Here is a 20289-nt window from a genome sequence, read left to right on the forward strand (position 1 = left end):
AGAGTTACCACTCTTTACTATTTGTTATACACAGAGTAATTCATACATCATGAACAATCTGTCATACAATCACACAATAATTCATTTTTTCTTGAACAATATTTAACAATCACACACATTCATTATTTCATTTGTCATGAACAGTTAGTAAATATTCAAGACAAGCAGCTTATGAATATGTCACAATGATGGCAGCAAGACAGGCTGACATAAGCCAACCTGGTAAAATCAAGCAAAAAATAAAATACTATTCTTTGAGTTATGAAACCTTGTAAAGCAATGCCTATGTTTTCTCGTCTCTTAGCATTGGTCTGTCAGTCATCTTGCACATTTGATTATTTTGATATGTCTTTTATCGATTAAATGCTTGTTTTTATTTGTGTGTTTCAGTTTTTATCAGACTCTGCCACTTGGAAAGGTTCAGGAACAACAAGTAAGTTTCTTTTTCATTGTGGTGTGTGTGCGTGCGTGTGTATATGTGTATTGACAACCACCCACCTGAGCTAACCCACTGTTGATAACTTTGTTTGATGTTATTTTGTTTGTACTGTTGTCATTGGTAACTGGTTACAGTGTAGATTTTTTTTCAGTGCAGGGTTTTATGCTCATTAAATGTGTGTAAAAGTTTGGAGAAACTGAGGTACCAATTGTAAGGCCTTAAAAGTCTGTAAAAACTGACTGTTTACTCGTTTTGGAAAGGTTTGTAAATTTAATGTCTCCTAAAAACAACAACAGTTTTCTCCTAGGTTTTACTAGAAAAATCAAACTGAGCATTCAGTCATTAAGATGAGCAGTATGCACTTGGTGCACTGAAAAACAGCAACAAAAGGCTTGTTCTCTGGCAGAATTCTGTAGATAAACTGAGGTCCCATGAGTGAAAAACAGCAACAAAAGGCTTGTCCTCTGGCAGAATTCTGTAGATAAACTGAGGTCCCATGAGTGAAAAAGAACGACAAAAGGCTTGTCCTCTGGCAGAATTCTGTAGATAAACTGAGGTCCCATGAGTGAAAAAGAACGACAAAAGGCTTGTCCTCTGGCAGAATTCTGTAGATAAACTGAGGTCCCATGGGTGAAAAAGAACGACAAAAGGCTTGTTCTCTGGCAGAATTCTGTAGATAAACTGAGGTCCCATGAGTGAAAAAGAACGACAAAAGGCTTGTTCTGTGGCAGAATTCTGTAGATAAACTGAGGTCCCATGGGTGAAAAAGAACGACAAAAGGCTTGTTCTGTGGCAGAATTCTGTAGATAAACTGAGGTCCCATGGGTGAAAAAGAACGACAAAAGGCTTGTTCTGTGGCAGAATTCTGTAGATAAACTGAGGTCCCATGAGTGAAAAAGAACGACAAAAGGCTTGTTCTCTGGCAGAATTCTGTAGATAAACTGAGGTCCCATGGGTGAAAAAGAACGACAAAAGGCTTGTTCTCTGGCAGAATTCTGTAGATAAACTGAGGTCCCATGGGTGAAAAAGAACGACAAAAGGCTTGTTCTCTGGCAGAATTCTGTAGATAAACTGAGGTCCCATGAGTGAAAAAGAACGACAAAAGGCTTGTCCTCTGGCAGAATTCTGTAGATAAACTGAGGTCCCATGAGTGAAAAAGAACGACAAAAGGCTTGTCCTCTGGCAGAATTCTGTAGATAAACTGAGGTCCCATGAGTGAAAAAGAACGACAAAAGGCTTGTCCTCTGGCAGAATTCTGTAGATAAACTGAGGTCCCATGAGTGAAAAAGAACGACAAAAGGCTTGTTCTGTGGCAGAATTCTGTAGATAAACTGAGGTCCCATGAGTGAAAAAGAACGACAAAAGGCTTGTCCTCTGGCAGAATTCTGTAGATAAACTGAGGTCCCATGGGTGAAAAAGAACGACAAAAGGCTTGTCCTCTGGCAGAATTCTGTAGATAAACTGAGGTCCCATGAGTGAAAAACGACAAAAGGCTTGTTCTCTGGCAGAATTCTGTAGATAAACTGAGGTCCCATGAGTGAAAAAGAACGACAAAAGGCTTGTCCTCTGGCAGAATTCTGTAGATAAACTGAGGTCCCATGAGTGAAAAAGAACGACAAAAGGCTTGTTCTCTGGCAGAATTCTGTAGATAAACTGAGGTCCCATGAGTGAAAAAGAACGACAAAAGGCTTGTCCTCTGGCAGAATTCTGTAGATAAACTGAGGTCCCATGAGTGAAAAAGAACGACAAAAGGCTTGTTCTCTGGCAGAATTCTGTAGATAAACTGAGGTCCCATGAGTGAAAAAGAACGACAAAAGGCTTGTCCTCTGGCAGAATTCTGTAGATAAACTGAGGTCCCATGAGTGAAAAAGAACGACAAAAGGCTTGTCCTCTGGCAGAATTCTGTAGATAAACTGAGGTCCCATGGGTGAAAAAGAACGACAAAAGGCTTGTCCTCTGGCAGAATTCTGTAGATAAACTGAGGTCCCATGGGTGAAAAAGAACGACAAAAGGCTTGTCCTCTGGCAGAATTCTGTAGATAAACTGAGGTCCCATGGGTGAAAAACGACAAAAGGCTTGTTCTCTGGCAGAATTCTGCAGAAGAAATCCATTCTTCTTTTCTTTTTTTCCGTTACACGACCAACATCAGTTGCCGATGACTCTGTCGTGGTTTGTGCTGCTGGCTATTTTTCCTGTCTCCATAACCCACCGGACACTGACATGCGTCACAGGATCTTTAACGTGCGTATTTGATCTTCTGCGTGCATATATACATGGAGGAGGTTAGGCACTAGCAGGTCTGCACATATGTTGACCTGGGAGATTGGAAAAATCTCCACCCTTTACCCACCAGGTGCTGTTACCGAGATTCGAACCCGGGACCCTCAGATTGAAAGTCCATCGCTTAAACCACTCAAATAGATATGCATATATATACTGAAGGCCTGACTAAGTACTGAGTTATGCTACTGGTAAGGCATCTGCCTTGCTGATGTGGTGTACAGTATATATATTTGTCCGATCTCAGTGATGCTCTTTGAGAAACTGAACTAAACTGAAGGTTTAAACGAGCTGAAATGCTGTTTACTGAATCACTTTTTTGGGTCTGTTTTACTGAGCAGAAACAGCCTGGTGGGTTACTGCCCCATACAGCTGTACCTGAAATCGGCCGAGCCGTTCTGTAACCATATCAACGTGATTCGAGCCACAGTCAGCTACATTGTGAGTATCTGTCTCTGCTTTACATTTTTTGGTGAACCCTTGTACACAGAAAGAAGGAACAGTGAGGCTAGGAGAGCTAAGGACAAAACAACAATAATCAGCTAGGACAGTAAAGGACGAAACAACAATAATCAGTCAGGAGAGTAAAGGACAAAACAACAATAATCAGTTAGGACAGTGAAGGACGAAACAACAATAATCAGTTAGGACAGTGAAGGACAAAACAACAATAATCAGTTAGGACAGTAAAGGACAAAACAACAATAATCAGTCAGGAGAGTAAAGGATGAAACAACAATAATCAGCTAGGACAGTGAAGGACGAAATAACAATAATCAGCTAGGACAGTAAAGGATGAAACAACAATAATCAGCTATGACAGTAAATGGTGAAACAACAATAATCAGCTGGGACAGTAAAGGACAAAACAACAATAATCAGCTAGGACAGTAAATGACAAAACAACAATAATCAGCAGGACAGTAAAGGACAAAACAACAATAATCAGCAGGACATCAAAGGACAAAACAACAAATAGTTAGGACAACAATAATCAGTCAGGAAGGCAAAGGACGAAACAACAAGCAGCTAGGACAGTGAAAGATGAAACAACAATAATCAGCTAGGACAGTAAAGGATGAAGCAACAATAATCAGCTAGGACAGTAAAGGACAAAACAACAATAATCAGGTAGGACAGTAAAGGATGAAGCAACAATAATCAGCTAGGACAGTAAAGGACAAAACAACAATAATCAGCTAGGACAGTAAAGGACAAAACAACAATAATCAGCTAGGACAGTAAAGGATGAAGCAACAATAATCAGCTAGGACAGTAAAGGACAAAACATTGTTGTGTTAACCCTAGTACACAGGTTTCATGCCGTGACAGAATGGGTTAGGGGTTGGTCTTGTGGTCCAGTGTTGAGCAGTGATCCGAGTTTGAGGCTCTGTTTTGGCATGGTGTTGTGTGCCCCTGGGAAAGGCACTTTCACCACTCCACCCAGGTGTGGATAGGTACATGACTTTGGTTGGGGAAGGTTCAAACGGCAGAAGGTAGAAGTTTGGGTCCTGTGTCGAGTCCTTGACACAGTGGATATGAATTCACTGGATGGGTGCAATAGCTGAGTGGTTGAAGTGTTGGACCTTTCAGGAAAAAAACATCTACTCGCTTCTGTGAAGATTTTAAAAGACAGTAGATGATTAAATATAGATAAAAAAGAAAAGTGAAGAGTTGATGTATCTTACCAACACTGTCCTCTTTCAACACAAACTTGAAAACCCACCTGTTCAAAGAGGCCTTTGGGTGTTATGAAGCGTAGCTGTTTTGTCTGTATTTTTCCTCCTCCTACCCACCCCACTTTACCCTCTACTGAAATCATGTAGTGTGTGTGTGTGTGTGTGTGTGTGTGTGTGTGTGTGTGTGAGATTGTTCATATCGGCCATTTGTAGCATTGTCTTGGTTTATAAATACACATATATGTGTTGTTTTTTCATGCGCAGAGGCATGTTATCATGCACTATTGTATATGTGTTGTTTCATGCAAGGCGATCAGAGCCCATTGTATGGGGAGTTTGCACCATGTAAGTAATATATATAATTATTATTATTTGTATTTGTATTTCTCTGTGTGAAATTCGGGCTGCTGTCTCCATGGAGAGCGCGTCGCTACACTACAGCGCCACCCACTTCTTTTTTTTTTTCCTGCGTGCAGTTTTATTTGTTTTTCCTGTCGAAGTGGATTTTTCTACAGAATTTTGCCAGGAACAACCCTTTTCTTGCCGTGGGTTCTTTTATGTGCGCTAAGTGCATGCTGCACACGGGACCTTGGTTTATCATCTCATCCGAATGACTAGCGTCCAGACCGCCACTCAAGGTCTAGTGGAGGGGAGAAAATACTGGTGGCTGAGCCATAATTTGAACCAACGCGTTCAGATTCTCTCGCTTCCTAGGCGGACATGTTACCTCTAGGCCATCACTCCACATTATTGTTAGCATTATTATTGTCTGTCTGCAGTGTCTGGAGGGGCCAGACCCCCCGTCAAAGCGTCCACAGCAGCTGTTCGTGAGGTGTCGCAAGCGAGGAGAGAGACTAAACACACAGCAGGTGAGAACTGGTGCTCTGTGTCTGTCTGTGGTTCTGTGGGTGTAGGAACACTGTGTAAGGATGGTGATCATCTTTATCATCTTCTTTGCTCACGGGCTGTCACACCCACATTCACTCTTGTAGTGCACTGTTGGGCTTTTACATATATGACTGTTTTCGCTCCGGCTATGTTGGAAGTCGTGCTCCATTTTCAGAGCGCCCCATGGCGGATGTGTTGTTGTTTCTGTAACCCACCAGATGCTGACATGGATTATGGGATCTTTAACATGTAACCCACCAGATGCTGACATGGATTATGGGATCTTTAACATGTAACCCACCAGATGCTGACATGGATTATGGGATCTTTAACATATAACCCACCAAATGCCGACATGGATTATGGGATCTTTAACAATGTGTTGTTGTTTCTGTAACCCACCAAATGCTGACATGGATTATGGAATCTTTAACAATGTGTTGTTGTTGTTTCTGTAACCCACCAAATGCTGACATGGATTATGGGATCTTTAACATGCATATTGGATCTTTTGTGTATATACACAGAAGTGGTTCAGACACTAGCCGGTCTGCACATCTGTTGACCTGGAAGATCGAAAGAGTCTCCACCTTTACCCACCAGGCGCCGTGACCAGGATTCAAACCCAGGACCCACAGATTAAATGTTCAAGGCTTTAACCACTTAGCTGTTGCACCCGTCATTATTATTATGACAATTCTTTTTCTTCTTCTTCTCTCTGTGTTTGTAGGCTGCAACTCCCAAGTTCACTCATATGTACCTGGTACACCAGTGGGCTTTTACGTGTATGACTGTTTTTACCCCGCCATGTAAGCAGCTACACTTCGCTTTCAGGAGTGTGCATGCAGGCTATGTTCTTGTTTCCATAACCCACCGAACGCTGACATGGATTACAGGATCTTTAACGTGCGTATTTGATCATCTGCTTGAAGGGGGTTCAGGTACTAGCAGGTCTGCACATATGTTGACCTGGGAGATCGGAAAAATCTCCATCTTTTACCCACCAGGCACCAAGATTCGAACCTGAGACCCTCAGATTGAAAGTCCAATGCTTTAACCACTTGGCTATTGCGCCTGACTTGATAATCAGTAATCAGTAATTACGATAATGGTCTGATGTTGTTATCACACAGACTGTCATTCAATGTCTGTGGAGTTGTGGGCTTAGGAACACAGTGTGCCTACACTTGGTGATGTTCCTGATGTTGTTTTCGTTCATTCTGTTATATTTGATCTCTTTCGAACAACAATCAAATGTTGTTCCTGATGTTGTTTTCATTTATTCTGTTATATTTTATCTCTTTCGAACAACAATCAAGTGTTGTTCCTGATGTTGTTTTCATTTATTCTGTCATATTTTATCTCTTTCGAACAACAATCAAGTGTTGTTCCTGATGTTGTTTTCATTTATTCTGTCATATTTTATCTCTTTCGAACAACAATCAAGTGTTGTTCCTGATGTTGTTTTCATTTATTCTGTCATATTTTATCTCTTTCGAACAACAATCAAGTGTTGTTCCTGATGTTGTTTTCATTTATTCTGTCATATTTTATCTCTTTCAAACAACAATCAAGTGTTGTTCCTGATGTTGTTTTCATTTATTCTGTCATATTTTATCTCTTTCAAACAACAATCAAGTGTTGTTCCTGATGTTGTTTTCATTTATTCTGTCATATTTTATCTCTTTCAAACAACAATCAAGTGTTGTTCCTGATGTTGTTTTCATTTATTCTGTCATATTTTATCTCTTTCAAACAACAATCAAGTGTTGTTCCTGATGTTGTTTTCATTTATTCTGTCATATTTTATCTCTTTCAAACAACAATCAAGTGTTGTTCCTGATGTTGTTTTCATTTATTCTGTCATATTTTATCTCTTTCAAACAACAATCAAGTGTTGTTCCTGATGTTGTTTTCATTTATTCTGTCATATTTTATCTCTTTCAAACAACAATCAAGTGTTGTTCCTGATGTTGTTTTCATTTATTCTGTCATATTTTATCTCTTTCAAACAACAAATAATTAAGTGTTGTTCCTGATGTTGTTTTCATTTATTCTGTCATATTTTATCTCTTTCAAACAACAATCAAGTGTTGTTCCTGATGTTGTTTTCATTTATTCTGTCATATTTTATCTCTTTCAAACAACAATCAAGTGTTGTTCCTGATGTTGTTTTCATTTATTCTGTCGTATTTTATCTCTTTCGAACAACAAATAATTAAGTGTTGTTCCTGATGTTTTCATTCATTTTGTCGTAGTTTAACTCTTTTGAACAACAAACAGTGTTGTTCCTGATGTTGTTTTCATTCATTCTGTCGTATTTCAATTCTTTCGAACAACAAACATTGTTGTTTCTGATATTGTTTTCATTTATTCTGTCATATTTGATCTCTTTCGAACAACAAACAAACAGTGTTGTTCCTGATGTTGTTTTCATTCATTCTGTCATATTTGATCTCTTTCGAACAACAAACAAACATTGTTGTTCCTGATGTTGTTTTCATTCTGTCATATTAGATCTCTTTCAGACAACAAACAGTGTTGTTCCTGATGTTGTGTTCATTCATTCTGTTGTATTTGATCTCTTTCAGACAACAAACAGTGTTGTTCCTGATGTTGTGTTCATTCATTCTGTTGTATTAGATCTCTTTCAGACAACAAACAGTGTTGTTCCTGATGTTGTGTTCATTCATTCTGTTGTATTTGATCTCTTTCAGACAACAAACAGTGTTGTTCCTGATGTTGTGTTCATTCATTCTGTTGTATTTGATCTCTTTCAGACAACAAACAGTGTTGTTCCTGATGTTGTGTTCATTCATTCTGTTGTATTTGATCTCTTTCAGACAACAAACAGTGTTGTTCCTGATGTTGTGTTCATTCATTCTGTTGTATTTGATCTCTTTCAGACAACAAACAGTGTTGTTCCTGATGTTGTGTTCATTCATTCTGTTGTATTTGATCTCTTTCAGACAACAAACAGTGTTGTTCCTGATGTTGTGTTCATTCATTCTGTTGTATTTGATCTCTTTCAGACAACAAACAGTGTTGTTCCTGATGTTGTGTTCATTCATTCTGTTGTATTTGATCTCTTTCAGACAACAAACAGTGTTGTTCCTGATGTTGTGTTCATTCATTCTGTTGTATTAGATCTCTTTCAGACAACAAACAGTGTTGTTCCTGATGTTGTGTTCATTCATTCTGTTGTATTAGATCTCTTTCAGACAACAAACAGTGTTGTTCCTGATGTTGTGTTCATTCATTCTGTTGTATTAGATCTCTTTCAGACAACAAACAGTGTTGTTCCTGATGTTGTGTTCATTCATTCTGTTGTATTTGATCTCTTTCAGACAACAAACAGTGTTGTTCCTGATGTTGTGTTCATTCATTCTGTTGTATTTGATCTCTTTCAGACAACAAACAGTGTTGTTCCTGATGTTGTGTTCATTCATTCTGTTGTATTTGATCTCTTTCAGACAACAAACAGTGTTGTTCCTGATGTTGTGTTCATTCATTCTGTTGTATTAGATCTCTTTCAGACAACAAACAGTGTTGTTCCTGATGTTGTGTTCATTCATTCTGTTGTATTTGATCTCTTTCAGACAACAAACAGTGTTGTTCCTGATGTTGTGTTCATTCATTCTGTTGTATTTGATCTCTTTCAGACAACAAACAGTGTTGTTCCTGATGTTGTGTTCATTCATTCTGTTGTATTAGATCTCTTTCAGACAACAAACAGTGTTGTTCCTGATGTTGTGTTCATTCATTCTGTTGTATTTGATCTCTTTCAGACAACAAACAGTGTTGTTCCTGATGTTGTGTTCATTCATTCTGTTGTATTTGATCTCTTTCAGACAACAAACAGTGTTGTTCCTGATGTTGTGTTCATTCATTCTGTTGTATTTGATCTCTTTCAGACAACAAACAGTGTTGTTCCTGATGTTGTGTTCATTCATTCTGTTGTATTAGATCTCTTTCAGACAACAAACAGTGTTGTTCCTGATGTTGTGTTCATTCATTCTGTTGTATTTGATCTCTTTCAGACAACAAACAGTGTTGTTCCTGATGTTGTGTTCATTCATTCTGTTGTATTTGATCTCTTTCAGACAACAAACAGTGTTGTTCCTGATGTTGTGTTCATTCATTCTGTTGTATTTGATCTCTTTCAGACAACAAACAGTGTTGTTCCTGATGTTGTGTTCATTCATTCTGTTGTATTTGATCTCTTTCAGACAACAAACAGTGTTGTTCCTGATGTTGTGTTCATTCATTCTGTTGTATTAGATCTCTTTCAGACAACAAACAGTGTTGTTCCTGATGTTGTGTTCATTCATTCTGTTGTATTTGATCTCTTTCAGACAACAAACAGTGTTGTTCCTGATGTTGTGTTCATTCATTCTGTTGTATTTGATCTCTTTCAGACAACAAACAGTGTTGTTCCTGATGTTGTGTTCATTCATTCTGTTGTATTTGATCTCTTTCAGACAACAAACAGTGTTGTTCCTGATGTTGTGTTCATTCATTCTGTTGTATTAGATCTCTTTCAGACAACAAACAGTGTTGTTCCTGATGTTGTGTTCATTCATTCTGTTGTATTTGATCTCTTTCAGACAACAAACAGTGTTGTTCCTGATGTTGTGTTCATTCATTCTGTTGTATTTGATCTCTTTCAGACAACAAACAGTGTTGTTCCTGATGTTGTGTTCATTCATTCTGTTGTATTAGATCTCTTTCAGACAACAAACAGTGTTGTTCCTGATGTTGTGTTCATTCATTCTGTTGTATTTGATCTCTTTCAGACAACAAACAGTCAGGCTGTTAGACCATAACAGGAGATGCTGCATTGAATCACTTCTGTGGTGTGCACTGCTGCCGTATCACATTCATAGCGCTGAGGTCCTGACAGTGAAAACCTTGAAGTATGGTGTTCATAGCCGTGAGGTCCTGACAGTGAAAACCTTGAAGTATGGCGTTCATAGCTGTGAGGTCCTGACAGTGAAAACCTTGAAGTATGGCGTTCATAGCGCTGAGGACCTGACAGTGAAAACCTTGAAGTATGGCGTTCATAGCACTGAGGTCCTGACAGTGAAAACCTTGAAGTATGGCGTTCATAGCTGTGAGGTCCTGACAGTGAAAACCTTGAAGTATGGCGTTCATAGCTGTGAGGTCCTGACAGTGAAAACCTTGAAGTATGGCGTTCATAGCTGTGAGGTCCTGACAGTGAAAACCTTGAAGTATGGCGTTCATAGCGCTGAGGACCTGACAGTGAAAACCTTGAAGTATGGCGTTCATAGCACTGAGGTCCTGACAGTGAAAACCTTAAGTATGGTGTTCATAGCTGTGAGGTCCTGACAGTGAAAACCTTGAAGTATGGCGTTCATAGCGCTGAGGTCCTGACAGTGAAAACCTTGAAGTATGGCGTTCATAGCACTGAGGTCCTGACAGTGAAAACCTTGAAGTATGGCGTTCATAGCGCTGAGGTCCTGACAGTGAAAACCTTGAAGTATGGCGTTCATAGCTGTGAGGTCCTGACAGTGAAAACCTTGAAGTATGGCGTTCATAGCTGTGAGGTCCTGACAGTGAAATCCTTGAAGTATGGTGTTCATAGCGGTGAAGTCCTGACAGTGAAAACCTTGAAGTATGGCGTTCATAGCCATGAGGTCCTGACAGTGAAAACCTTGAAGTATGGCGTTCATAGCCGTGAGGTCCTGACAGTGAAAACCTTAAAGTATGGCATTCATAGCGATGAAGTCCTGACAGTGAAAACCTTGAAGTATGGTGTTCATAGCCGTGAGGTCCTGACAGTGAAAACCTTAAGTATGGCGTTCATAGCACTGAGGTCCTGACAGTGAAAACCTTGAAGTATAGCGTTCATAGCGCTGAGGTCCTGACAGTGAAAACCTTGAAGTATGGCGGTCATAGCTGTGAGGCGGTCATAGCTGTGAGGTCCTGACAGTGAAAACCTTGAAGTATGGTGTTCATAGCCGTGAGGTCCTGACAGTGAAAACCTTGAAGTATGGCGTTCATAGCTGTGAGGTCCTGACAGTGAAAACCTTGAAGTATGGTGTTCATAGCCGTGAGGTCCTGACAGTGAAAACCTTGAAGTATGGCGTTCATAGCTGTGAGGTCCTGACAGTGAAATCCTTGAAGTATGGTGTTCATAGCGGTGAAGTCCTGACAGTGAAAACCTTGAAGTATGGCGTTCATAGCCATGAGGTCCTGACAGTGAAAACCTTGAAGTATGGCGTTCATAGCCGTGAGGTCCTGACAGTGAAAACCTTGAAGTATGGCGTTCATAGCTGTGAGGTCCTGACAGTGAAAACCTTAAAGTATGGCATTCATAGCGATGAAGTCCTGACAGTGAAAACCTTGAAGTATGGTGTTCATAGCCGTGAGGTCCTGACAGTGAAAACCTTAAGTATGGCGTTCATAGCACTGAGGTCCTGACAGTGAAAACCTTGAAGTATAGCGTTCATAGCGCTGAGGTCCTGACAGTGAAAACCTTGAAGTATGGCGGTCATAGCTGTGAGGCGGTCATAGCTGTGAGGTCCTGACAGTGAAAACCTTGAAGTATGGTGTTCATAGCGGTGAAGTCCTGACAGTGAAAACCTTGAAGTATGGCGGTCATAGCCGTGAGGTCCTGACAGTGAAAACCTTGAAGTATGGCGTTCATAGCGCTGAGGTCCTGACAGTGAAAACCTTGAAGTATGGCGTTCATAGCACTGAGGTCCTGACAGTGAAAACCTTGAAGTATGGCGTTCATAGCGCTGAGGTCCTGACAGTGAAAACCTTGAAGTATGGCGTTCATAGCCATGAGGTCCTGACAATGAAAACCTTGAAGTATGGCGTTCATAGCTGTGAGGTCCTGACAGTGAAAACCTTAAGTATGGCGTTCATAGCGCTGAGGTCCTGACAGTGAAAACCTTGAAGTATGGCGTTCATAGCCATGAGGTCCTGACAGTGAAAACGAATGAAGCCTTCCCATGAATCAGTGCCTGATGATGGATGTGGTTGTTGTTACAGGAGGAAGGTGGCAGAATGGTTAAGACGCTCGTCTGCCAATACAGAGAGTCTGTGAGGGTGTGGGTTCGAATCCCGCTCTCGCCCTTTCTCCCGAGTTTGACTGGAAAATCAAACTGAGCATCTAGCCTTTCGGATGAGACGATAAACTGAGGTGCTGTGTGCAGCACGCACTTGGCGCACTGAAAAAGAACCTATGGCAACGAGAGTGATGTTGTTTGGCAAAATTCCGTAGAAGAAATCCACTCTGATAGGTACACAAATATACAAATAAGCATGCACTCCAGGCCTAAGTGTGTTGGGTTATGCTGCTGATCAGGCAACTATCCTGCAGAGTGGTGTAGCGCATATGGATTTGTCCGAATGTATCGATGCCTCCTTTGAGAAAGTGAAACTGAAACTGTCGTTACAGTTGGCGGAGTGGATGACGCCCTGTGGACCGGTGGACATCAGACTTCTCTCCCCTGCCACTGCCATTGTGGCTGCTGACAACTTCTCCTGGTGGGTCACTTCTGTCACTGTGTGGTGACGATGATGATGATGGTGTTGTGATAATTGTAATGGTAATGCTGGTTCGGGGCCATATTTCAGAACGTATACTTGCTGTTCGTGTCATAGTGATGATGATGGTGGTGGTGGTGGTGTAGTAATTGTAATGGTAATGCTGGTTTGGGGCCATATTTCAAAACGTATGCTTGCTGTTCCTGTCATAGTGATGATGATGGTGGTGGTGGTGGTGTAGTAGTAATTGTAATGGTAATGCTGGTTTGGGGCCATATTTCAGAACGTATACTTGCCGTTCCTGTCATAGTGATGATAATGATGATGATGTAGTAATTGTATGTGGAGTGATGGCCTAGAGGTAATGCGTCCGCCCAGGAAGCGAGAGAATCTGAGCGCGCTGGTTCGAATCACAGCTCAATCGCTGATATTTTCTCCCCCTCCACTAGACCTTGAGCGGTGGTCTGGACACTAGTCATTCGGATGTGATGATAAACCGAGGTCCCGTGTGCAACATGCACTTAGCGCATGTAAAAGAACCCATGGCAACAGAAGGTTGTTCCTGGCAAAATTCTGTAGAAAAATCCACTTCGATAGGAAAAACAAATAAAACTGCACGCAGGAAAAAATACAAAAAAATGGGTGATGCTGTAGTATAGCGATGCGCTCTCCCTGGGGAGAGCAGCCCGAATTTCATGCAGAGAAATCTGTTGTGATAAAAAGAAATACAAATACAAAATACAAATAATGATAATGCTGGTTTGGGGCCATGTTTCAGAACGTATGCTTGCTGTTCCTGTCACAGTGATGATGATGTTGATATTGTAGTAATTGTAATGGTTACACTGGTTTGGGACCACATTTCAAAATGTATACTTGCTTTTCCTGTCACAGTGATAATGATGATGATATTGTAGTAATTGTAATGGTTACACTGGTTTGAGACCACATTTCAAAAGGTATACTTGCTTTTCCTGTCATAGTGATGATGATATTGTAGTAATTGTTTGGGTTTTTTGTTGTTTTTTTGATAAGCCAGGAAGCATAATTCAATTCTCCAGATAACATTTTGTCTGTGTGATAGTTCAATCATGGACACACTTTTGTACGTTTTAATGTTCAATGATTGTGACAAAATGTCTGGATTTTTCATTGATCTGCTGTATGTGCATCTCTGTTAATGCAGTGTGGCGTGTTGTACTAATTACATTGGTAATGCTGGTTTGGGGCCGCATCTCAAAACGTATACTTGCTGTTCCTGTCACAGTGATGATGATATTGATAATTGTAGTAATTGTAATGAGGATAATAATGATGGCTAAAGCTTGTTGGGGCCATATCTCAAAAGATACACTTGCCTCATGCGATTTGATTTGACTATATTAGTTGCCATGCTCGTTATTTTTATCATGAATGTATTCTTCTTCTTCTTCATTCATTCATGGGCTGCAACTCCCACGTTCACTGGTATGAACACGAGTGAGCTTTTACGTGTATGACCGTTTTTACCTCACCATGTAGGCAGCCATACTGGGTTTTCGGGGGTAATGAATGTGTTGAATGTTCTTCTTCAGTGCCAGGGCCATCCTGAGCACCTTCAAGAACCACAAGACAGTGGCCGTGTCCAAGTACAGGTTCTGGAAGCATTCACCCTCTGTCAAAGTGTTGATGTGGTGAGTGGCTATATGAACAACAGGTGTTCAGAAATCTGGAGCACTTGTCAGTCGGAATTAAACAAACAGCCTGTTCATTACAGTGGCATGTTTTTGAACAGGTTCGAAGTCAAGTGTCCAGAAATCTTGTAAAGTTGTGCTTCTTCTTCTGTCCTTTTTCTTCTTCTCTTCATCGTCTTCTTTCTTTTCCCTCAAATGTGGGAAGAGTCAGTGGGGTGGTGCACAGACGTGTTGACCAGATTCCTCCACGTCTGTTGTGTGTCAAAGCCTGGGTCTTGGTCTGATAACTTCAGCATTGATACCAACACACACACACATGTACAATCTCTTTATTGTCAGATTAGTGCTCTTTTGTATCTTCAGCATTGATACCAACACACACACACATGTACAATCTCTTTATTGTCAGATTAGTGCTCTTTTGTATCTTCAGCATTGATACCAACACACACACACATGTACAATCTCTTTATTGTCAGATTAGTGCTCTTTTGTATCTTCAGCATTGATACCAACACACACACACATGTACAATCTCTTTATTGTCAGATTAGTGCTCTTTTGTATCTTCAGCATTGATACCAACACACACACACATGTACAATCTCTTTATTGTCAGATTAGTGCTCTTTTGTATCTTCAGCATTGATACCAACACACACACACATGTACAATCTCTTTATTGTCAGATTAGTGCTCTTTTGTATCTTCAGCATTGATACCAACACACACACACATGTACAATCTCTTTATTGTCAGATTAGTGCTCTTTTGTATCTTCAGCATTGATACCAACACACACACACATGTACAATCTCTTTATTGTCAGATTAGTGCTCTTTTGTATCTTCAGCATTGATACCAACACACACACACATGTACAATCTCTTTATTGTCAGATTAGTGCTCTTTTGTATCTTCAGCATTGATACCAACACACACACACATGTACAATCTCTTTATTGTCAGATTAGTGCTCTTTTGTATCTTCAGCATTGATACCAACACACACACACATGTACAATCTCTTTATTGTCAGATTAGTGCTCTTTTGTATCTTCAGCATTGATACCAACACACACACACATGTACAATCTCTTTATTGTCAGATTAGTGCTCTTTTGTATCTTCAGCATTGATACCAACACACACACACATGTACAATCTCTTTATTGTCAGATTAGTGCTCTTTTGTATCTTCAGCATTGATACCAACACACACACACATGTACAATCTCTTTATTGTCAGATTAGTGCTCTTTTGTATCTTCAGCATTGATACCAACACACACACACATGTACAATCTCTTTATTGTCAGATTAGTGCTCTTTTGTATCTTCAGCATTGATACCAACACACACACACATGCACAATCTCTTTATTGTCAGATTAGTGCTCTTTTGTATCTTCAGCATTGATACCAACACACACACACATGCACAATCTCTTTATTGTCAGATTAGTGCTCTTTTGTATCTTCAGCATTGATACCAACACACACACACATGCACAATCTCTTTATTGTCAGATTAGTGCTCTTTTGTATCTTCAGCATTGATACCAACACACACACACATGTACAATCTCTTTATTGTCAGATTAGTGCTCTTTTGTATCTTCAGCATTGATACCAACACACACACACATGTACAATCTCTTTATTGTCAGATTAGTGCTCTTTTGTATCTTCAGCATTGATACCAACACACACACACATGTACAATCTCTTTATTGTCAGATTAGTGCTCTTTTGTATCTTCAGCATTGATACCAACACACACACACATGTACAATCTCTTTATTGTCAGATTAGTGCTCTTTTGTATCTTCAGCATTGATACCAACACACACACACATGTACAATCTCTTTATTGTCAGATTAGTGCTCTTTTGTATCTTCAGCATTGATACCAACACACACACACATGTACAATCTCTTTATTGTCAGATTAGTGCTCTTTTGTATCTTCAGCATTGATACCAACACACACACACATGTACAATCTCTTTATTGTCAGATTAGTGCTCTTTTGTATCTTCAGCATTGATACCAACACACACACACATGTACAATCTCTTTATTGTCAGATTAGTGCTCTTTTGTATCTTCAGCATTGATACCAACACACACACACATGTACAATCTCTTTATTGTCAGATTAGTGCTCTTTTGTATCTTCAGCATTGATACCAACACACACACACATGTACAATCTCTTTATTGTCAGATTAGTGCTCTTTTGTATCTTCAGCATTGATACCAACACACACACACATGTACAATCTCTTTATTGTCAGATTAGTGCTCTTTTGTATCTTCAGCATTGATACCAACACACACACACATGTACAATCTCTTTATTGTCAGATTAGTGCTCTTTTGTATCTTCAGCATTGATACCAACACACACACACATGTACAATCTCTTTATTGTCAGATTAGTGCTCTTTTGTATCTTCAGCATTGATACCAACACACACACACATGCACAATCTCTTTATTGTCAGATTAGTGCTCTTTTGTATCTTCAGCATTGATACCAACACACACACACATGTACAATCTCTTTATTGTCAGATTAGTGCTCTTTTGTATCTTCAGCATTGATACCAACACACACACACATGTACAATCTCTTTATTGTCAGATTAGTGCTCTTTTGTATCTTCAGCATTGATACCAACACACACACACATGTACAATCTCTTTATTGTCAGATTAGTGCTCTTTTGTATCTTCAGCATTGATACCAACACACACACACATGTACAATCTCTTTATTGTCAGATTAGTGCTCTTTTGTATCTTCAGCATTGATACCAACACACACACACATGTACAATCTCTTTATTGTCAGATTAGTGCTCTTTTGTATCTTCAGCATTGATACCAACACACACACACATGTACAATCTCTTTATTGTCAGATTAGTGCTCTTTTGTATCTTCAGCATTGATACCAACACACACACACATGCACAATCTCTTTATTGTCAGATTAGTGCTCTTTTGTATCTTCAGCATTGATACCAACACACACACACATGTACAATCTCTTTATTGTCAGATTAGTGCTCTTTTGTATCTTCAGCATTGATACCAACACACACACACATGTACAATCTCTTTATTGTCAGATTAGTGCTCTTTTGTATCTTCAGCATTGATACCAACACACACACACATGTACAATCTCTTTATTGTCAGATTAGTGCTCTTTTGTATCTTCAGCATTGATACCAACACACACACACATGTACAATCTCTTTATTGTCAGATTAGTGCTCTTTTGTATCTTCAGCATTGATACCAACACACACACACATGTACAATCTCTTTATTGTCAGATTAGTGCTCTTTTGTATCTTCAGCATTGATACCAACACACACACACATGTACAATCTCTTTATTGTCAGATTAGTGCTCTTTTGTATCTTCAGCATTGATACCAACACACACACACATGTACAATCTCTTTATTGTCAGATTAGTGCTCTTTTGTATCTTCAGCATTGATACCAACACACACACACATGCACAATCTCTTTATTGTCAGATTAGTGCTCTTTTGTATCTTCAGCATTGATACCAACACACACACACATGTACAATCTCTTTATTGTCAGATTAGTGCTCTTTTGTATCTTCAGCATTGATACCAACACACACACACATGTACAATCTCTTTATTGTCAGATTAGTGCTCTTTTGTATCTTCAGCATTGATACCAACACACACACACATGTACAATCTCTTTATTGTCAGATTAGTGCTCTTTTGTATCTTCAGCATTGATACCAACACACACACACATGTACAATCTCTTTATTGTCAGATTAGTGCTCTTTTGTATCTTCAGCATTGATACCAACACACACACACATGTACAATCTCTTTATTGTCAGATTAGTGCTCTTTTGTATCTTCAGCATTGATACCAACACACACACACATGTACAATCTCTTTATTGTCAGATTAGTGCTCTTTTGTATCTTCAGCATTGATACCAACACACACACACATGTACAATCTCTTTATTGTCAGATTAGTGCTCTTTTGTATCTTCAGCATTGATACCAACACACACACACATGTACAATCTCTTTATTGTCAGATTAGTGCTCTTTTGTATCTTCAGCATTGATACCAACACACACACACATGTACAATCTCTTTATTGTCAGATTAGTGCTCTTTTGTATCTTCAGCATTGATACCAACACACACACACATGTACAATCTCTTTATTGTCAGATTAGTGCTCTTTTGTATCTTCAGCATTGATACCAACACACACACACATGTACAATCTCTTTATTGTCAGATTAGTGCTCTTTTGTATCTTCAGCATTGATACCAACACACACACACATGTACAATCTCTTTATTGTCAGATTAGTGCTCTTTTGTATCTTCAGCATTGATACCAACACACACACACATGTACAATCTCTTTATTGTCAGATTAGTGCTCTTTTGTATCTTCAGCATTGATACCAACACACACACACATGCACAATCTCTTTATTGTCAGATTAGTGCTCTTTTGTATCTTCAGCATTGATACCAACACACACACACATGTACAATCTCTTTATTGTCAGATTAGTGCTCTTTTGTATCTTCAGCATTGATACCAACACACACACACATGTACAATCTCTTTATTGTCAGATTAGTGCTCTTTTGTATCTTCAGCATTGATACCAACACACACACACATGTACAATCTCTTTATTGTCAGATTAGTGCTCTTTTGTATCTTCAGCATTGATACCAACACACACACACATGTACAATCTCTTTATTGTCAGATTAGTGCTCTTTTGTATCTTCAGCATTGATACCAACACACACACACATGTACAATCTCTTTATTGTCAGATTAGTGCTCTTTTGTATCTTCAGCATTGATACCAACACACACACACATGTACAATCTCTTTATTGTCAGATTAGTGCTCTTTTGTATCTTCAGCATTGATACCAACACACACACACATGTACAATCTCTTTATTGTCAGATTAGTGCTCTTTTGTATCTTCAGCATTGATACCAACACACACACACATGTACAATCTCTTTATTGTCAGATTAGTGCTCTTTTGTATCTTCAGCATTGATACCAACACACACACACATGTACAATCTCTTTATTGTCAGATTAGTGCTCTTTTGTATCTTCAGCATTGATACCAACACACACACACATGTACAATCTCTTTATTGTCAGATTAGTGCTCTTTTGTATCTTCAGCATTGATACCAACACACACACACATGTACAATCTCTTTATTGTCAGATTAGTGCTCTTTTGTATCTTCAGCATTGATACCAACACACACACACATGTACAATCTCTTTATTGTCAGATTAGTGCTCTTTTGTATCTTCAGCATTGATACCAACACACACACACATGTACAATCTCTTTATTGTCAGATTAGTGCTCTTTTGTATCTTCAGCATTGATACCAACACACACACACATGTACAATCTCTTTATTGTCAGATTAGTGCTCTTTTGTATCTTCAGCATTGATACCAACACACACACACATGTACAATCTCTTTATTGTCAGATTAGTGCTCTTTTGTATCTTCAGCATTGATACCAACACACACACACATGCACAATCTCTTTATTGTCAGATTAGTGCTCTTTTGTATCTTCAGCATTGATACCAACACACACACACATGTACAATCTCTTTATTGTCAGATTAGTGCTCTTTTGTATCTTCAGCATTGATACCAACACACACACACATGTACAATCTCTTTATTGTCAGATTAGTGCTCTTT

At 39.3% G+C, this 20289-nt stretch overlaps 1 protein-coding gene across 1 annotated transcript in view; it reads left to right on the forward strand.

Moving 5' to 3' along the window:
• The window catches only part of LOC143302340 (pre-piRNA 3'-exonuclease trimmer-like), a 52195-nt gene that overhangs the window by 27887 nt on the left and 4019 nt on the right, over positions 1-20289 (forward strand). Inside the window, exons 17-21 of the mRNA XM_076616970.1 lie at positions 391-433; positions 3061-3160; positions 5178-5267; positions 12716-12804; positions 14379-14477. Of these exons, the coding sequence (XP_076473085.1) occupies positions 391-433; positions 3061-3160; positions 5178-5267; positions 12716-12804; positions 14379-14477 (421 nt within the window). The remainder of the gene's footprint in view (positions 1-390; positions 434-3060; positions 3161-5177; positions 5268-12715; positions 12805-14378; positions 14478-20289) is intronic.

Source organism: Babylonia areolata, chromosome 29 (assembly GCF_041734735.1).
Source record: "Babylonia areolata isolate BAREFJ2019XMU chromosome 29, ASM4173473v1, whole genome shotgun sequence".
Lineage (NCBI taxonomy): Eukaryota > Metazoa > Mollusca > Gastropoda > Neogastropoda > Buccinidae > Babylonia > Babylonia areolata.